The sequence below is a fragment of the Verticillium alfalfae genome, genomic scaffold (assembly GCF_000150825.1).
Source record: "Verticillium alfalfae VaMs.102 supercont1.11 genomic scaffold, whole genome shotgun sequence".
In the NCBI taxonomy this organism is placed as follows: Eukaryota; Fungi; Ascomycota; class Sordariomycetes; order Glomerellales; family Plectosphaerellaceae; genus Verticillium; species Verticillium alfalfae.
In genome coordinates, this window is record NW_003315028.1 from 708,274 (window position 1) to 725,380 (window position 17,107).

General features: G+C 58.1%; 6 protein-coding genes across 6 annotated transcripts in view; 4 read left to right on the forward strand and 2 right to left on the reverse strand.

The window, feature by feature from the left end:
- Positions 1-1,326: 1,326 nt before the first annotated feature.
- Positions 1,327-1,588, forward strand: VDBG_08039 (hypothetical protein; the record flags this gene model as incomplete). Its single annotated transcript, XM_003001734.1, has 1 exon — positions 1,327-1,588. A coding segment is annotated over one exon (126 nt), but the record flags the coding sequence as incomplete, so codon positions are not given.
- A 2,126-nt stretch (positions 1,589-3,714) lies between these two features.
- Positions 3,715-5,345, forward strand: VDBG_08040 (vacuolar calcium ion transporter; the record flags this gene model as incomplete). The annotated part of the gene is made up of 4 exons (XM_003001735.1): positions 3,715-4,033; positions 4,153-4,600; positions 4,689-5,013; positions 5,082-5,345. 4 exons carry the CDS (start codon positions 3,715-3,717, stop codon positions 5,343-5,345), a joined length of 1,356 nt encoding a protein of 451 aa, XP_003001781.1.
- Positions 5,346-6,409: 1,064 nt separating this feature from the next.
- On the reverse strand, positions 6,410-9,232 carry VDBG_08041 (small nucleolar ribonucleoprotein complex subunit Utp14; the record flags this gene model as incomplete). Its single annotated transcript, XM_003001736.1, has 2 exons — positions 6,410-6,637; positions 6,701-9,232. The coding sequence occupies 2 exons, from the start codon at positions 9,230-9,232 to the stop codon at positions 6,410-6,412; spliced, it is 2,760 nt and encodes a 919-aa protein (XP_003001782.1).
- Positions 9,233-9,647: 415 nt separating this feature from the next.
- On the forward strand, positions 9,648-11,062 carry VDBG_08042 (electron transfer protein; the record flags this gene model as incomplete). The annotated part of the gene is made up of 2 exons (XM_003001737.1): positions 9,648-10,006; positions 10,081-11,062. 2 exons carry the CDS (start codon positions 9,648-9,650, stop codon positions 11,060-11,062), a joined length of 1,341 nt encoding a protein of 446 aa, XP_003001783.1.
- A 424-nt stretch (positions 11,063-11,486) lies between these two features.
- Positions 11,487-14,057, reverse strand: VDBG_08043 (lysyl-tRNA synthetase; the record flags this gene model as incomplete). Its single annotated transcript, XM_003001738.1, has 12 exons — positions 11,487-11,497; positions 11,579-11,762; positions 11,858-12,225; positions 12,325-12,520; positions 12,574-12,647; positions 12,703-12,783; positions 12,834-12,939; positions 12,991-13,086; positions 13,139-13,283; positions 13,351-13,618; positions 13,700-13,728; positions 13,795-14,057. 12 exons carry the CDS (start codon positions 14,055-14,057, stop codon positions 11,487-11,489), a joined length of 1,821 nt encoding a protein of 606 aa, XP_003001784.1.
- Positions 14,058-16,346: 2,289 nt separating this feature from the next.
- Positions 16,347-17,107, forward strand: part of VDBG_08044 (glycerol-3-phosphate O-acyltransferase) — a gene marked incomplete at both ends in the record, with an annotated part of 2,380 nt that continues 1,619 nt past the window's right edge. The window contains 2 exons of the mRNA XM_003001739.1: positions 16,347-16,577; positions 16,658-17,092. Coding sequence (XP_003001785.1) covers positions 16,347-16,577; positions 16,658-17,092 — 666 coding nt within the window. The remainder of the gene's footprint in view (positions 16,578-16,657; positions 17,093-17,107) is intronic.

The window sequence follows — 17,107 nt, forward strand, 5'->3', positions numbered from 1 at the left end:
TGGGATGAGCTTTGGGTGAAAGCAAATGGCAAGCGGCAAATCCCGACCTGGGAGGTCAGAAGTGCAGCCGCGCTGCGTCACTGGTGAGCACTTCGCGTCAAGTCTTACTTGCATGAGACGACGGCCCAGCCTTGCCAAGCGATCGAGTCGGAACAAGCACGATAGCACACATAGCACAGTGACAACGTGCGTGGATACACCCCCTCCTTTCCGCAGATCAGATCAAAAGTCCCGTCTCCTCCAATCCGAATCTTCGGGCCAGGGAGCTCTCTCGCTCTCTTCGAAGGTGGTGGGAGCTTCGAAAGCTTGACCAGACGTCTATCTATGCAGGGACTACCCATCAGACAGGGTTTCTAACTCTCCCGAAGCGAGACCCAAGACCCAAGGGTGTGACAGAATTCCTCATTGAAAAGCACGGGCTAGGCAAAGATAGACACAACGACACGAAACAAACAAACGTGGGCGAATGAATACAGAAAAGGGGGGGGGGGTCCTGATGAGGGTGACGCGTCATCAACCCGATCCCCCGGGTTTTTGTGTGCGGCAGGGGGATTTTGCGGGGCGCGCGCGGCCTGGCGATGGGGACGGGAAAGGCGTGGCTCTCTTTTTTTCTGGGTGTCTATGTCGAATTTTGGCGTAGGATGGGGAGGGGTTTGGAAAGCTTGGCTCTGAAGCTTGGTTTGACCTCACCTGTGGCGTTTCTGGATCGGACGATGACCGGTATGTCTGCTTGGAATCGTTTGCGTATAGATGGCGTTCCGAACTTGGTGATGGCATCGAAGGAAGATGTCTTCGCGACAAGATGCTGAGACCGTGACCGAGTTGGGTGACTTCGATTGTCTGCCTTTTTGGGCGGTCTGCTTGGCTGACTGTTGTGCTTGCCGGTGAATCGACAGAGGCCGCAACGCCTTGTGATTTGAGACGTATTGCCAATGCCGGCCATCCGAATCATTCGATATCACGATAGGTCGTCTCTCATGTGATGAGCCGCTCTGATCACAGCCCACCCCCCCCCCCCAGACGCAAGCTCAGACGCAAGCTGACCGGACCCACATTACCTAAGAGAGGCGTCATGGCAGGCAGATGGACAGAATGCCTCCGACCCGTCTCTGCTACCGGAATCTTGGGCCGACATCAGGACGCCGAACGTGGGCGGGATCTGTAAAACCCAGCCATACTGCTTCGTGTACCATCTCCGAGGCCAGCGGCGAAGCAGTCAAACTATTTGAGCCAAGCAGTCCGCCGAGTCTTAATAGACCTAGAGGCCCAGGGTCTTGAGCATCGTCACGGGCTGTGCCTACCGCCTGCGCCGCAGGATAACGCAAGTTAAACCGCCGCTCCGTCAGCAGCGCGAGGCATGTGTTGCTGATTGAGCCAAGACACGCGATTCAGCAGAGTGAGGCGGAGGGTGACAGGACTGCACTCGATCATCCATCCGGGTTGGCCACCTAACCGAAATGCACGTGGAACGGCACTGCCTGGATTGCAAGATTGCAAGATTGCAAAGGGATCATCTCACTCACCTCCGTCCGGGTGAAGCGGTTTGGCGCAGGCAGGCGGCGTCCTGCGTTGCCAGCACACAGCCCGCCTGGGTCCAGTCCGCACGAACGGGGGTGAAGCGACGCGTCAGGCGCAAGTGGTCCAGGATAGAAGTCTTAGGCTCAATGGTGAGCACCTGCGGCTAGTCATCGTGGTGCTGTCTTCCCCTCACGTTATCCTCGAACAGCGATTCGATCAGAGGCGGCCACAGATGCGTCGGAACATCGTGAGGTCAGCACAGCGGGCGACGGGGTTGGGTGGACAAAGGGAGGCGGTGCAGGGCGATTGGCCGAATGCCAAGCCAGTGGTACATCTACTGGCACGGCGTGTAATGAAAAGCAAGTCAAACGTCCCAGGATGGAGAGAGAAAAAAAAAAAGGCAGGAAGTGAGCGTCAGAGCAGAGTGAGCAGAGTGAGCAGAGTTCAATCGCACACGTCAAGCAGGTGTCGATCAGGTCCACGTTCCAAGATCGCTGGCGTTGGTTGCTCGCAGTGCTTCTGTGCGTTGCTGGAGCTTCGAGGTTCCATGGCGCAGAGTCTTGACGCAAAGGAGCCACATTTGAGGATGGAGCTTGGCTTTGGTACCTGGGCCTCCCTGTTTCGTTTGATCTTGCATGTCATCCTGGTGGGGATGTTTTCAGGGGAAGCTGTGTCGACGTCGCCTCGTACCGACTTTTGTTGGTCGTTGTCTCTTTTCGTGGGAGTATTCGATGGGGAGGAGGCCAAACAGGTGTATTGAAACCTCGGAGGCGCCCCTCACGATTTCGATTGCATCGTGAAACAGAACAGAGGACATAACGCAGAACGCATCCGGCGACGGAGCGGGGGTGGTGACGGGCACACCAGTTGAAATTTCGATGCAATCAGTGGGTTGTACAGTGGACGACGAGCAAACAGGTCAACGGGTTGAGCATAGCCACGCTCGACCCCACTCTAGAACCGCCGCCCCATTGGACGGGGCACATCTGGAACAGGGTTCCCTGCCGTCAAAGTGGCCCATGACTGGTTGATTCCTCCATGACGTGGGATATCTACAGGGATTCTGGGTTGCTACTGGACCTCTGATCTTCCGGCAGAGCTACCCTGGCCGAAGCTTCACCTCTCTCAGTCTCTTCCTTCCCCCATCGCTCACCGCGCACACACACATACCTCAGGACGTTCCTCATCATAGGTAGTGTACCTGTGCTGCCACAGAACCCCCCCCCCCCGGAGGCCGCCCACTGCCTGACCAGGGCATCTTTACCCGCATTGGCTTTCGCCCGACCAGTCTGGTACACTTCTCACGTTCATCTCTATCGAGTCAGAGCATTACAATCAACACCACGATCACCTACCTCACCTCCTCCTACTCTTGTCTCTCAGCTACCTTGCAGGTCTTTTGCCCACACCCTGGTCCCTACTTTCACCTGCTGCACTCCAGAGTCTAGCCGTGCACCGCAGAACACCCTATTCCCCTTCTGATACCACCCGAACCTTGACCGGGGGAGGGGGCTGTGTCTAATGAGCTGCTGCTCTGTCTCCATCTCCGACGCCGCGACCAGCGCTTCACCTGCCCCTTCTGCCACTACCGCTGCTGTCACGGTTACCGCTGTCGCAGCTTGAGATCGAGACACGCGCGACTGCCCCATTCCGACAAGCAAATTGACCGCCATCGCAAGGCGAAGTGCTCCCTGTTCGACCCTGTTCGACCCCACCATCTGAAAAGTATCCTTTACCAGACATCGCGTGCCCAACCAGCCACAATGGTTTGTAAGTAGTACCTGCTTCTCATCCGTCTCCTTCTTCCATCGTCCAGTTCGCGCATCCACACACCTCCGCCTCCTTCTCTCCCTGCCCTCCCACATATCTGCCCGGTCCTGCCTACTAGCCACGGACCGTGTCACACACGAGAAAGAAACGCTTTCTCTGCTAGTCCACCTCACCTCACCTTACCCTCTTTCTCGCTTTCCCAATTTTCCTGGTCTGCATCGTCCTGTCCTGTCACTTCGCTCCCAGCCTGGACCAGATCCAACTCTTTCCGCCTAGACCCCCTCTACCCAAGCCCAGCTCCAGTCAGCCTCGTCCTCCTGCCTTGCCTTTTCCCACCTGCAAGCCTCACCCAACGACCCGACGACAACAAGATCGCCGCCAGTCCCTGGAAACCATAGCACACCTCGGCTAATTGCATGGCCCACGATGGCCGACAACAACACAGCCAACGTCAGTTTCCGCGAGCAGGTTCGCCGCACATGGGACAGCAACACGAGCAAGCCTGTATCCGACGCCGGTCGTGAGGATGGCGCCAGCGAGTCTTCACCACTGCTGGGCAATGGCTCCGGCCAGCCCCATCTGAGGGACGCCGACGGCGACGAGCCTCGCGCGAATGGTCACTCCAGGAACAAGACGGTTCAATTCTTCTTCGATACGGAGAGGACGCCCGGTAGCGACAGCGACAACGTCTTCGTCAAGTACTCAGCCTACACCTGGCACGTCACCAAGGTGACCCTCCTCAGCAGTACGTTTGTCTTTTTCTTACTCCCGCGCGCCTGTCTCCTCTCCACGTTTCTCCCTTGGCTTGCGACGGCGGCCTCGAACCCTCTAGCACTTGACTGACATGACCGCCTCTTGCGCCAGACTATGTCAACTTCCTCCTCTTCATGGTGCCATTGGGCATTGTTGCCGGCAAGATGGGCTGGGGTGCGACTGCTGTGTTCACCATCAACTTCTTCGCCATCATCCCCTTGGCCGCCGTTCTCTCTTACGCTACCGAGCAGATCTCCATGAAGCTGGGCGAGTCCCTCGGCGGTCTCCTCAACGCCACCTTTGGAAACGCTGTCGAGCTCATCGTCAGCATTGTCGCCCTCAAGGACGGCCAGATTGAGGTCGTCCAGTCCTCCATGCTCGGCTCCATCCTGTCGACCTGCTGCTTGTCATGGGCATGTGCTTCTTCTTCGGTGGCATCGTCAACATGCGCGACCCTGCGACCGGCCTCGGCATGGAGCAGAGCTTCGCCTCGGCCACGGCCCAGACGACTTGCTCGCTCATGGCGCTGTCGTCGGCGTCGCTCGTCATCCCCGCTACGGTATGTGTTTTGCCAGATTTCACCCATCTTTCCTGCGTTCCTCGCTAACCCTTGTCCAGCTCTGGTCCGTACTGAACCAGGCCGACAGCCCCGAGAAGGAACACAGCATCCTCGTGCTTTCGCGCGGCACCGCCATCACCCTCCTTGTCCTCTACGTCATGTACTTGTGGTTCCAGCTTCGCACCCACCCCAACCTTTTCGATTCCGAGGTCCAGCTTAGCGAGGAGGAGACGGAGGAGCCCGCCATGGGTCCCGTTGCCGCCGGTCTTGTCCTTGTCGTGACCACCGTTCTCGTCGCCATCTGCGCCGACTACCTCGTGGGCAGCATCGACGATATTGTGGAGGAGGCGCATATCAGCAAGAACTTCATTGGTCTTATTCTCATCCCCATCGTCGGAAACGCTGCTGAGCACGTTACCGCTGTTGTGGTGGCCATTCGCAACAAGATGTATCTGGCTATGAACACCGCAATCGGATCCAGCATTCGATCGCTCTTCTCGTCACCCCCTTCCTCGTCATCCTCGGCTGGGCGGTTCTCGACCAGCCCATGACCCTCCACTTTGAGACCTTCGAGACGGTCGCCTTTGCCTTCTCCGTTCTCGTCGTCACCTACACCGTCCAAGACGGCAAGTCGAACTACCTCGAGGGTGCCATGTTGCTGGGCCTCTACTTTATCATCGCGCTGGCCTTCTACGTCAGCCCTAGCGACGCCATGGACAAAGCGCTCAACCTTGTCAGTCGCTAAGTCTGAGGGCGCGTAGACTCGCCAGTTCCACCACAAATTTCCTCACTTCTCGACGGCCGTTTTCAGTCGCTGAAACGGCCACTTTTCTTTTTGGCAGGCCACGCATGACCTCGATCAATAGTGGTACAAGTCGCAAATAGCGGACTTGTCCACCTCAAACAAACCTCTCAAACAAGAGGTCGCAAAGATATTTCTTACAGTGTATGATTTCCTTTCAGTACGAACAACTTTCAATGTAACATACGGTGCGGCACGGTGCGGCGATGTCAGGCAGGCAGGTCTGACCTCTCGATTCCCAGAAAAAAAGGGATATGGTGATCCTGCAATTGGCAGGGTCCTCGGCTGCTTTGCGATGCTTTGCGTACGTAATGCTAGTCAACAAGATCAATTTCGCAAGATGAAGTCTGCCGGACGTACAATGTGGTGACTGTTGTTTCATGGAGAATGAGGATGCAGTCTATGATGATGCAATCGAGGGCTTGCCATCCTCGTCTAGTATCTGTGAGCTTAGGAGTCCCTGTGAGAGACGCCGCTCGCCGAGTCTGGGCACAAGCGCCAGAGAGTTGCGCTGGTCATGTTGATTCCATAACGACAAATCTCCTGCGTCGGTAGGCTTGGAAGAGCAAATGAAACAGGCCGGTGCACCTCTCCACGTTGTGTTGTCGCCAGGTAGGAAACGAGCATAGGGGGTTGACGCATCTGACATCTATCTTCGACGACTAGGCCGCGAGTCCATGGTCACATCCACAGTACGGTTCCATGCCGGTAAGCAAGCGACATGTTGGATCGCGCTACTATGACACACATACATCGCTACTTTGTAGCAGCATGGTATCACACATAGCTCGCGCCTCCATCTGGACCTGCAGCCATGACCTTGTCCGGAGGCAGCGTTGAGAAGATGTAGGTATTTACGGCGTGATTCTATGGGCATTCTATTTGCGGATTGTAGATCCCACATGCCCGAAAACAAAGAAGAAGGAAAAAAAGACGCTTTTTGATGCAACAGACATCTGGCCATGTCCTCATCATGCTCCGACCCGCCAGCAATCTCCGAACAGACCTCACCGCGTCGGCCGCAGCATGGGCGCAATGATGCCCTGCTTGACCAGCACCCGCGGCTTCGTCGCGTCCTGGAACGACTCCTTGGTCTGCCACTCGGGGCCCATGGGCAGGCGCAGGGAGCGCTCGTACTGCGCTCGCGACTCGAACTGGTGCGGCAGCTGCGAGGCGAGATACTTGTCGTTCTGCGTTTCCGTTAGCTGCGTTCGCGGCTGGTACCCGAAAGAGGCCTGTGGGGGGGATACAGGGAGAAAAGAGAGGAACGAGGAGACGGGGAGATGGGCGTTACTCACATTCTTGATACGCTTCTCGTTGATGATGACCTTTTCGAGCTTGGCGTCCTTGCGGTTCGCCTTCTTGATGCCCTCGACCTTGCGGAGCACCTTGCCCTTGTGCCGCGCCTTGTCGCGCGCTGACACGCCGTCGCCGACCCAGTTGCCCCAGCCCGGCAGCGTCTCGTCGATGACCTTGTCGTCCTGCTCGGTCTCCATCTCGGCCTTTTCGGCCGCAAAGTGCTCGACGACATTGTCACCGGCGAACGCGCGATCGAGCTGGTCAACGTCGCGGATGGCGAGGGGCAGGTGAAGGTCCGCATCGTCGCCGTCAACGTCCATCTCGGTACCGCCCGCCGATGTCTTGGTGGATTTTGAGACGCGCTTGGAGCCGGCCTTGATGATATCGGTCGTGCTGATCGTGTCGACGACGGGCGCGTGCTTCTTGTTCTTGCGGCGCGGTTCATTGGAGGACCAGGCGTCGCTCTTCAGGGCAGTACCGTCGGCTGTGATGGAGGTGCCGATGTTGAGGGATGCGGCGTCGGCTTTGGGGCGGGAGGCTTTCCCAGAAGGAGCGTCGTTGTCTTCCCCGGCGGCTGTCGCAGCGGCGGCACGCTTCTTCTCGCGGGCAGCCGTCAAGGCTGGCGCGGAGATGGAAGACTGTTCACCGCCGTATTTCTTGCGACCAATCTCCTCGACCTCCTCGTCGGACATGTCCTCGGCATCGGAGGCAAGGTCCTTGCGGATCTGCGCAATCATGGCGTCGTTCTCGGCCTTTTGTTCAGCTTCGGCCTTCTGCATAAACTTCATCTTCATGAGAGCAGACTTGGGCTCATCATCGTCGTACTTCTCTGCCCTGTCGAGCTGAGCCAAGAGGTCTCGGTTCTTGCCGTCCTCGGAGCCGCTGTCGGAATATTCGTCGTCATCATCATCCGAAGCGTTACCTGCGCGGCCCTCTTTGCGCTGTCGTAGTTCCTCCTCACGACGGGCCATATCGTGAAGGCCGGAGCGGTAGTCGTCATCCCACACAGCACGCTTGTTCGAGTTGCCGGCCTTGGCCCACCTGCTGTCGCGGTGACGAGCGCCAACACGCTCGAGGGCGCGCGCGCGGTCCTGCGCATCGCGTTCCTCCTCCGAGTCGATCTCACCCGCCTCCGCCATGGCCTCGTGAAGCTTGAGTTCATCGCGCTCACGCTGCCGGCGATGCACACGGTGATACGCCTTGCTCTTGATCTTCTTGATGCGCTTGTTGCGCTTGGCTTCGCGCGAGCGTAGCTCCTTCTCCTGGCGCTTCTGGTTGACGAGCTCCTGGAGCGCCTCCTTTGAGAGACCCTCGTTCGGGTTGTCCTTGGCCTTGATGCGCTTCTCCTCCTCTTTGTTCAGCGCCAGGCCGCTCTGTTCCATGATGCTCATGATGGTCTGCTCCAGCTCGTTGCCTGTCGTCTTGGACGTGATGGGCGCCAGCTCGTCGTGGTTGAGGCCCGCATCCTGCGCGTTCTCGGGCAGGGGAAAGACGAGATGCTCGGCGCGACGATCCTGCTTCACGCGGTCGGTCCAGCGATCGAGAGTCTCATTTGTCTTGTCGTACGCAACAGCACGGCTTAGCTTGTCCTGCTGGCGCTTGCCGAGTGGAATAGCAAGTTTCTTAGCGCCCCCTGGGCGGGCTTCTTTCTCCTCCTTGGACATGAGCTTCATGGATTTCTTCATCTGCGGGTCTTTGACGCCCGCGAGGCCGAGGTCCTTGAAGCTGATCTTCTGGCGGGGCTTTGATCCATCCGGAGCATCCTCCTTGTCGTCTTCGCCACCGTAGCCAGAGATGAAGGTTTGCAGAGCATCGAGCTTGGAAGAATCAACATCTTCATCGTCCTCGTCGTCCTCGTCGGACGATGGTGGGCTGGACGCATCGTCCTCGTCCGAATCAGACTCATCAGATTCTCCCTCCTCTCCTTCTTCGTCCGACTCGTCTTCCGCCATATCGAGCATCTGCGCCAGGTCAATGGCGTCTTCTCCGAGGTCGTCACCATCGTCTCCGGCGTCGAAGTCTTCCGGGTCGTCGAACGGGTGGTCATCGTCAGAATCGTCCTGTTTGGTCTTCTTGGTCTTCTTCTTCGAACTCTTGCCAAATGTGTAGCCCTGGAACTCCTCCTCGTCGCTTTCTCCAAACGCCTCGTCACTGTCAAGCTCCGAATCGTCATCGGCGCCGACACCGTATCGCCACTCGTTGCCCTCGCTGTCGCTGCCGAATTCATCCTCCTCGTCATCGCCAGCGGGGGCCGCCGAGGGCTTCACGCGTTTCCTCCTCGACTGGGCCTCGTCCTCGTCGTCTTCGTCGTCTTCGTCTTCTTCATCTTCCTCGCGACTGTGTTTGCGTCCAACATCGGCATTGATCTCACGGAACCGCGGTGTCTTCTTCTCCTTTGTGGGGAACTGTTCGGAGGCGATTCCAAAGGCGTCGAGAGCCCGGGCGCGGACCTTTTGGCTGGATTTCTTGTGTGGCTTGGGCGCCGACTTGGCAGAGATGAGCGGCCTTCCGTGTGCCTGTCGTCCGGGCATCGTGTCGATCGAGTTGGTGAGGTTTGATGTAGTTGTCGTCAATCGGCGCCTTGCCCACTGAAGCTCGGAGGTGCTTGCCTGCTGGACAATTTGGACTTTTTCTGATTCTGCCGTGGTGGGCAAAGCGGTGAGCTGGATTTTACAGTGGGGGACCCCTGTAAGTGGCACCACTGTCGCTGGACAGGACGAGCAGGGGTCCACATGGGCTCTTGACAGGGTGCAAACCGGGTACGTACCCTCCGATCTCGAAGTCCCGAGTCCACTCGGAGCATCTGGATGTCCCATCCAATGAATCATTTAGGGTCCAGAGCCTCGCTCTCGACTTTCCATCCCGCGTTGGACTTGTACCTTAACATCACCCACCCAGCACCCTCAGGTCGACGCTTTTCACCACCGACCCCGATTGCTGGCCAACATGGCGTCTTTCGCCCCAGGTCTACGTCGACTAGCCGTTCGGCTGTCGACTCCAGCAATTGTCTGCCGCCAATGCCAGCATCAGCATGTTCCCTTGCGCTCACCATCACGCATCATCAACATCGTACGATCCCGCCAGTATGCCGTCGCAAAGGCACCATCTATGAGCTTCACGGCCAATGCCGCGGCTGAGCAGGTTCAGGCTGCGCCGTCTGTGGCGAAGGAGGCTGCAAAGGCTGCGAGCAAGTCCTTTCCCGAAAAGACGACCTCGAAGCCTGTCGCCATCTGGCTGCTGGGCAGCGCTGTCAGTGTCTTTGGTCTTGTTGTCTGGGGTGGCCTGACGAGGTTGACCGAGTCTGGGTATGTCTAAGCACGTTCCGCTCCAGCTGAAGCATCAAAAGTCATGCTCCGTGGCAACAACTAACGCCTTCCAGTCTCAGTATCACCGAGTGGCGTCCCGTTACCGGCTCCCTACCTCCCTCGACCCTTGAAGACTGGCAATCCGAGTTCGACAAGTATCGTGCCTCGCCCGAGTTTGCGCTCCTTAACCCGCACATGACCATGGACGAGTTCAAGCAGATCTACTTTATGGAATGGAGCCACCGTGTCTGGGGCCGTCTCGTCGGCATGACCTTCGTCCTGCCTGCCCTTTACTTTGTCGCACGACGCCGCGTCTCCAAGCCCATGGCAGCCAATTTGCTCGGCATTTCCCTGCTGATTGGCTTCCAAGGCTTCATCGGCTGGTGGATGGTCAAGTCTGGCCTCAAGGACGACCTCTTTGCCCCTGGCTCGCATCCCAGGGTTAGCCAGTACCGCCTGACGGCCCATCTTGGCACCGCCTTTGCCTGCTACTCCTGGATGCTCCTGACGGCCCTGACCATCCTGCGCACGCGCAAGCTGACGGCTGACCCCGTTGCCGCCGTCAAGTCCCTGCACGTCCTTAAGCACGCTGCCATCACGCCGTTCCGCCGTTCCATCTACGGCCTGACCGCCCTTGTCTTCACGACTGCCATGTCGGGCGCCCTAGTCGCCGGTCTCGATGCCGGACTCATCTACAACGAGTTCCCCAAGATGGGCCTCGGCCTGACGCCCCCCAAGGCGGAGCTCTGGGATAAGTTTTACGCGCGCAAGGCCGACGGCTCGGACCTCTGGTGGCGCAACATGCTTGAGAACCCCAGCACCGTCCAGCTCGACCACCGCATCCTCGCCATGACCACCTTCACTACCATCCTCACGCTCTTTGCGTACTCGCGCCGTGCCCGCGTCGGCGCCGCCCTGCCCAAGGACGCCAAGAAGGGCATGCTCGGCGTCGTCCACCTCGTCTGCCTGCAAGCCGCCCTCGGCATCAGCACCCTCATCTACATGGTCCCCATCCCCCTCGCCTCGGCCCACCAGGCCGGCAGCCTGCGCTGCTGACGGGCGTCTCATCTCCTCGGACACCGCCTGCGGGTTTGTCTACGCTCGCATGCTCGAGCTCGAGCGGAGGCTCAAGGTGCAGGTGCCCAAGAAGCCATGAACACACGCCTGTATACTAGCAGGATTTGTAACGAAACAGCACAAGAACGCACCATGTATAAGCATGTACTATCACATTGCAGATAGGGGTACCCCCCAAAAGTAGGCGTTTCATTTCTGGTCTACCAAAAACCCTCAACCTCCGTATCCGTTGTAGAACACCTCAACTCTCTAGACATCTTTGACCTTTTCTTTACTTCAAAGAGGGCCTGTATCGAGGCTTGAATACTATTCCATTTTCTTTTCTCAAATCGTTCAGCACGACATTTACGATCAGCATGCAAACCTTTTCTCCCCTTTTGATGCTTGCCGGGCAGACGTTTGTTTATTTGTGGGCTGAGGCATTGTCGTTAGTCACGAAACGGTCATGAATGGTCCATGGCAAATGATGAGCCAAGAAGTTTGCGGCTAACGTACCGATGCCCTCGACGGGCAGGGGCTCGATGCCGACCTCCTCGGCGGCGAGCTTCTGCTGGGGCTTCTGCGTGTCGTCCTTCATGAAGGGGAAGGCGAGGACCTCGCGGATGGTGTAGTGGTCGGTCAGGAACATGACCATGCGGTCGATGCCCATGCCCCAGCCGGCGGTGGGGGGGAGACCGTACTGCGCAGCGTTAGCCCATTTTCTTTCTTTGTCTGCGTATGCTGCAATCTTCCGCTGCCGCATTGTGCACGATGGGAGCACGGCGCTCAACGTACCTCGAGAGACATGCAGAAGTTCTCGTCAATCATCTGTGCCTCGTCGTCGCCCTGGTCCTTCTGGCGGGCCTGCTCCTCGAAGCGCAGCCTCTGGTCAAAGGGGTCGTTCAACTCGGTGTACGCATTGACAATCTCCTTCTTGCAAACGAAGGCCTCGAAGCGCTCGCACAGACCAGGCATGGAGCGGTGGTACTTGGCCAGGGGCGACATGACCTGCGGGTGGCCGAAGATGAAGCTGGGGCTGACGCACTGCTCCTCGATGTACTCGCCGACGAGCTTGTCGATCATGCGGGCGTTGGTGAGCGGGGGCGAGCAGTCGAGCTTCATCTTCTTGAGGACGCCGCGAAGGAACTCGTTTGTCTCGGCGGCTGGGGCGTGTGTTAGTCGGGCACTGATGCTCATAACAGAGTGGAGAGGGGGGAAAAGGGAGGAGTAATAGGTGCAGAACAGCGAAATAGGGAACGCACTGTGCAGCTGGTCCGAGGGAGGGAACTTCTCGCCCGTCTGCTTCTCGAGCTCGGGAATCATCTCGAAGCGCTTCCAGGGCTTCTCCCAGTTGACCTCGTAGACCTCGCCGGTCTGCGTGTGGAACTGGGTCTTGTAGCCACCGGTGAGATGCTTGACGAGGCCGCTGACGAGGTCCTCGGTAGTGTTCATAAGGTCCTGTCCACCGCGTTAGCATCGAGTCGGGCGAGACGAGAGCAAATCAAACGCACGTAGACATCGGCGTACGCCTCGTAGAACTCGCAAGTGGTGAACTCGGGGTTGTGGGTGAGGTCAAGGCCCTCATCTGCGACCCAAGTCAGTCATTCAGCCCACTATGCCGTGTGGTCACGGGCACCTACTCCTGAATTGACGTCCAATCTCGTAGACGCGGTTCAGGCCACCAACGACAAGCTCCTTGAGGTACAGCTCTGGGGCGATACCTGGGCAAATGTCAGACACTGTATCATTACATAGAGCAGATAGGACCCACGCATGAACATGGTCATGTCGAGCTCGTTGTGGTAGGTGATGAAGGGCTTGGCAGTCGCGCCGCCAGCAATGGCGTTCATCTGAGGGGTCTCGACTTCGACGAAGTCCTAGGAGCGAATGAGCAATGGATTCAGCATGGCACTCGCAGTGATACTAACCCTCTCGTCGAGGTAGCGACGAATGTAAGTGACCATCTTGGATCTTGTGATGAGGGTGTTGCGGCTGCGGTCGTTCATCATGAGATCGAGATACCTCTGTTCCTAGTCAGCGGTTGACCCTGCAGCAACGGCCCGAAGGCGTGCATACCTTGCGGAAACGCTCCTCCTGGTCCTTGAGACCGTAGTACTCGTCGGGGAGATTGTGCAGGCAGGGCGTCAGGAGCTTGATCTCGGTCGCGAAGATGGAGAGCTCGCCCTCCTCGCCCTTCTCGAGCTTGGACTTGGGCGCTGTCCTGTATGCGGGGGTTAGCTATGGCGTCCAGGAACCCCCAAGAGCTCAAGAGCGGTATGGCTGCTGACCTTCCGGGGTAGCCGACGATGCCAATGATGTCACCACGGCGAAGGTGCAGGTGCTGGTCGTCGAACGAGACGTCGCCGGTGACCTCCTGGGCCTGGCACATGACCTGAACCTTGACGCCCTCGACGCGGACATCGTAGAACACGAGCTTGGAGCCCGAGGCGCGCTTGTTGTAGATACGGGCGCCGACGCGGAGGATCTTGTCCTTGTTGTGCTCGCCGGACTTGAGGTGGCCGAAATCGGTGGTGAACTTGCGGACGTCATAGTCGACTTTGGGTCAGAGGTCAGCAAGGTTGAGAAGAAAAAGAAAATAGCCATGGCCCGAGGGGGAGGTCAAGCTTGCCGTGGAACTTGTGGGGGTAAGGGTCGGGTGACTTGTTCTCGCGCAGCCTGGACTGGTCAGCAGGCGAAGCTCAGATGTTGACAAGAACGGGGCGATGGCGCACTTGTTGATGGCGCGCGAGCGAATCTCAAAGTACTGGCGCGGGTCGAGGGCCTTCTCGTCGGCCTCAGCGTTGTCCTTCTTGGCGGCGACGGGCTTGGGAGGGGCGGCAGCGGCCTTCTCAGCCTTCTTGGCGTCCCTCTCACGGTTCTTCTGTCTCTTCTTGAGCTCGCTCTTGGACACCATCTCGCCGGTGACGCTGTCGAGGTGCATGTTGGCGACGGCCTCGGTGGGCGGGGCCGGGGCGGGGGCGCTCGAGTCGGCCATGTTGGAGGGGTCGTTTGCAATCAAGTGCCAATGGCGACGATGCTAGATGAATTTCTTGTCGTGCGGATGGCCTGGCGAAGAGCGATCCGGGGAAGGGGGGTAATTGCGTGTCGCGTGCTGCGTGCGGCGTGCTGTGATATCGGACAAAAATTTCGAAGCCCCCGAGTGCGGTGCCGTTGGACGATATTATGTCGCGGCGGGGTAATTTGTGACTATTTGACCCTGACTCACGGATGGGCCAAAGCAACGAGGGGCAATCGAGCAGCGGAACGAGGGGCAGATGAGCACGGCCTCTGCGCACTGTAGCTTATCGATAGAGGTGGGGCCTCTTTTGCTGGAAGTTGTCGTCACTAATACCTACATCCTTACCTACCTTACCTTAAGGTACCTAAAGTACCTAGGTAGGCAGGTATTTAGGTAGGGACCTAGGTAGGGACCGTAAGGCAAGGGACTGAGGGATGTCATCTCGAATCGGTGGTTTGCACTGAGGTCCGATTCATAGGCCATGATGGAACAAAGAATTGAAAAGAAAAATAAAAAACCAAGCGTCCAGATGTGAAATGCATAGATAGTGTTTGGTCTCCACTACTAAATAAATACATGGAGGTAGATCCCAGGAAATATATATGTAGCAAATGATGAATGTTGGTGGTGAAGCGATGAGCCTTGTGAAATGCGAAGACGAGGCATGGCGTCGTGCCTTGCCATTGCAACTACGTACATCTCTCTGCAACATGCGGCGGCCTCTCCACCTTGCTCGCACCACTGCTGCGCCGAGACGGCCTTTGCATGCAAGCACATAATTCAGCGAGGAGGAAAGTGGCAGCCTCCACCAACAGTCGTCATTCTGCTCCTATCTCGGACAAAAGCGCAGACGGCACACGCAATGACAAGGACAGTCTGCATGTCGTTTCGAAAAAGTCATTGGCATGAAGGTCTTCGCCCACAGACGACATTGCCCACAGACAGCAGCGTGAGACATCCATGATGGTTGGCATGCCATGGCCGAATCCCGCCGTCGGGAACGATGGAAGATAGAATCAGCTTCGATGAGACACCACCCCCACAGGGATGATGCCCAGTCTCTCGTGTCTCATGATTGTACATGCTTCCACCCCCGCGTCCAGTGTCGCTTGCAGCCATATTTTGGTTTTGTTGAGCCGACGCCCGAGCCTATCAAGAGAATTGGGACCCAGCCAGCTCGTAGCCAACAATGAGGTTGCGCATGGCATTGGCGTCGTGCCACCGCATGTACGATGCGTCAAGAGGGGGGGGGGGGTGCACGGAGGGGGCCGAATCATTCGAGGTCCTGACCCTCCCTGCGAGGCCTTCCAAAAGACCTGCTGAATGAGCCTGGCCAAAAGAACCGTCAAGGGAAAGGCAGACGTGGCCGCGGCTACATCCGGCCTCAGATCTTGAATTTTCTTGATCTCGTTGCAAGTGGAGCAGTAAGATGAGGCTCCATGGAAGGCGAGGCAGAAGAAGCGGCAAGAGACGAGCCAGCCTACAGTTCTTTCATGTGATTCTGGAGCCCTTCCTCCCTGAGGGTTTTCTCTGTCGGGTTCGGAGGTTTAGGGGCTTGGGGGGGTCGTCTTTCACTGCTGGTTCGATTCGGTTCAGTGGGCTTAGCGGGTGCTCGGGCCCTGTGGAGGGGGTTTCCGGGGGTCCTGTTGGGTGCTCCGCGGGGCTCGGGCCAATGGGACGTTACGGTCCGACCCCCGTCGATCCCCTCAGCTCTCTGCCTGCCCCATGCCCTGTTCCGGGTTAAGGCGCTTTTCTTGGTGCTGACCTTCCCGAGTGTGCTCATCCATCCAATCCATCCAGCCCATTAGTATCAACCTGATCCGACACGGCCAGCCTCGAAAACCTGCCGTCTACATCCCACCACCACCACCACCACCACCACCGCCGGCAGCTCGGACAGTCGCCGATTGATCTCGCGGATCCCCAGCATTTCCTCCTTGCCCGATCCTCAACATCGTCTGCTTCTGTGCTGCTCGGCTGCATGTGTGCTCGCGTCGCCGCACATCCACGACATTTTACCTCTTTCCTCTGGACAAGCCCGACACACGTCTGCTTGCCTATTTGATACCCCCGTGCCCCCTCCCCTTTCTGTCGCGTGGTCCTCGAGGTACCTCATTTGCTTCGCCTTGCTATCGCAACGACATGACGGGGTAAACATATCTCACGGCTTTATATACTTTTTTGTTCGCTCGAGACATACGCACACACATATACCCCCCCTCTGTTCGTGCGCAGAGATTGCGTCATTCGACACCTTCGCCCACCATGAGCGAACAGCTTGGTAAGGCCGCCGCCGCGGCGCGCGGCCTACGGGCCGCATATCGAAGAAGAGGCCGAGAGGAGCTGTATCCCATGGTGCCGTGGAAATACGACCTCTTCCTCTGGGTCATGGGCGTGCTGGTCGACCTCTTCTTCCGCGAGGTTCACCCTCGAGGCACGTGGAAGGTCCCACGGACCGGTCCCGTCCTCTTCGTCGCCGCGCCGCATGCCAACCAGGTTCGTCGCCTTCCCCCACCATCGTCGAGACGATGCCTATACTCTCGACGCTTTTTGCTGACATATCTCTGCTTTCCCAGTTCGTTGACGCCCTCGTGCTGTACCGAACCCTACGCAACGAGGCCGGCCGTCGCGTGAGCCTGCTGATTGCCCAGAAATCTGTTCACGGCTTCATCGGCTGGGGCTCGCGCCAGGTCGGCTCCGTGCCTGTTGGCCGCCCTCAGGATGCCGCGAAGCCTGGCTCCGGCACCATCTACCTGCCCGACCCTGACAACGACCCGACGCTGATTCGCGGCGTCGGTACAAAGTTTGGCGAGGGCGAGGGCGAGGTCGGCGGCATGCTGTTCCTGCCCTCGACCAAGGGCCACACGGGCGCCAGCATTGACATTGCCGAGATCATCAGCCCCGAGGAGATTCGCATCAAGCGCGCGTTCAAGGGCAAGATTCCCATGCGCCAGCTGACGGGCCGTGACGACGGGCCGGCAGCGACTCTCGGAGGAGTTCCAAGGCACAAAGTACCACTCGCGCCC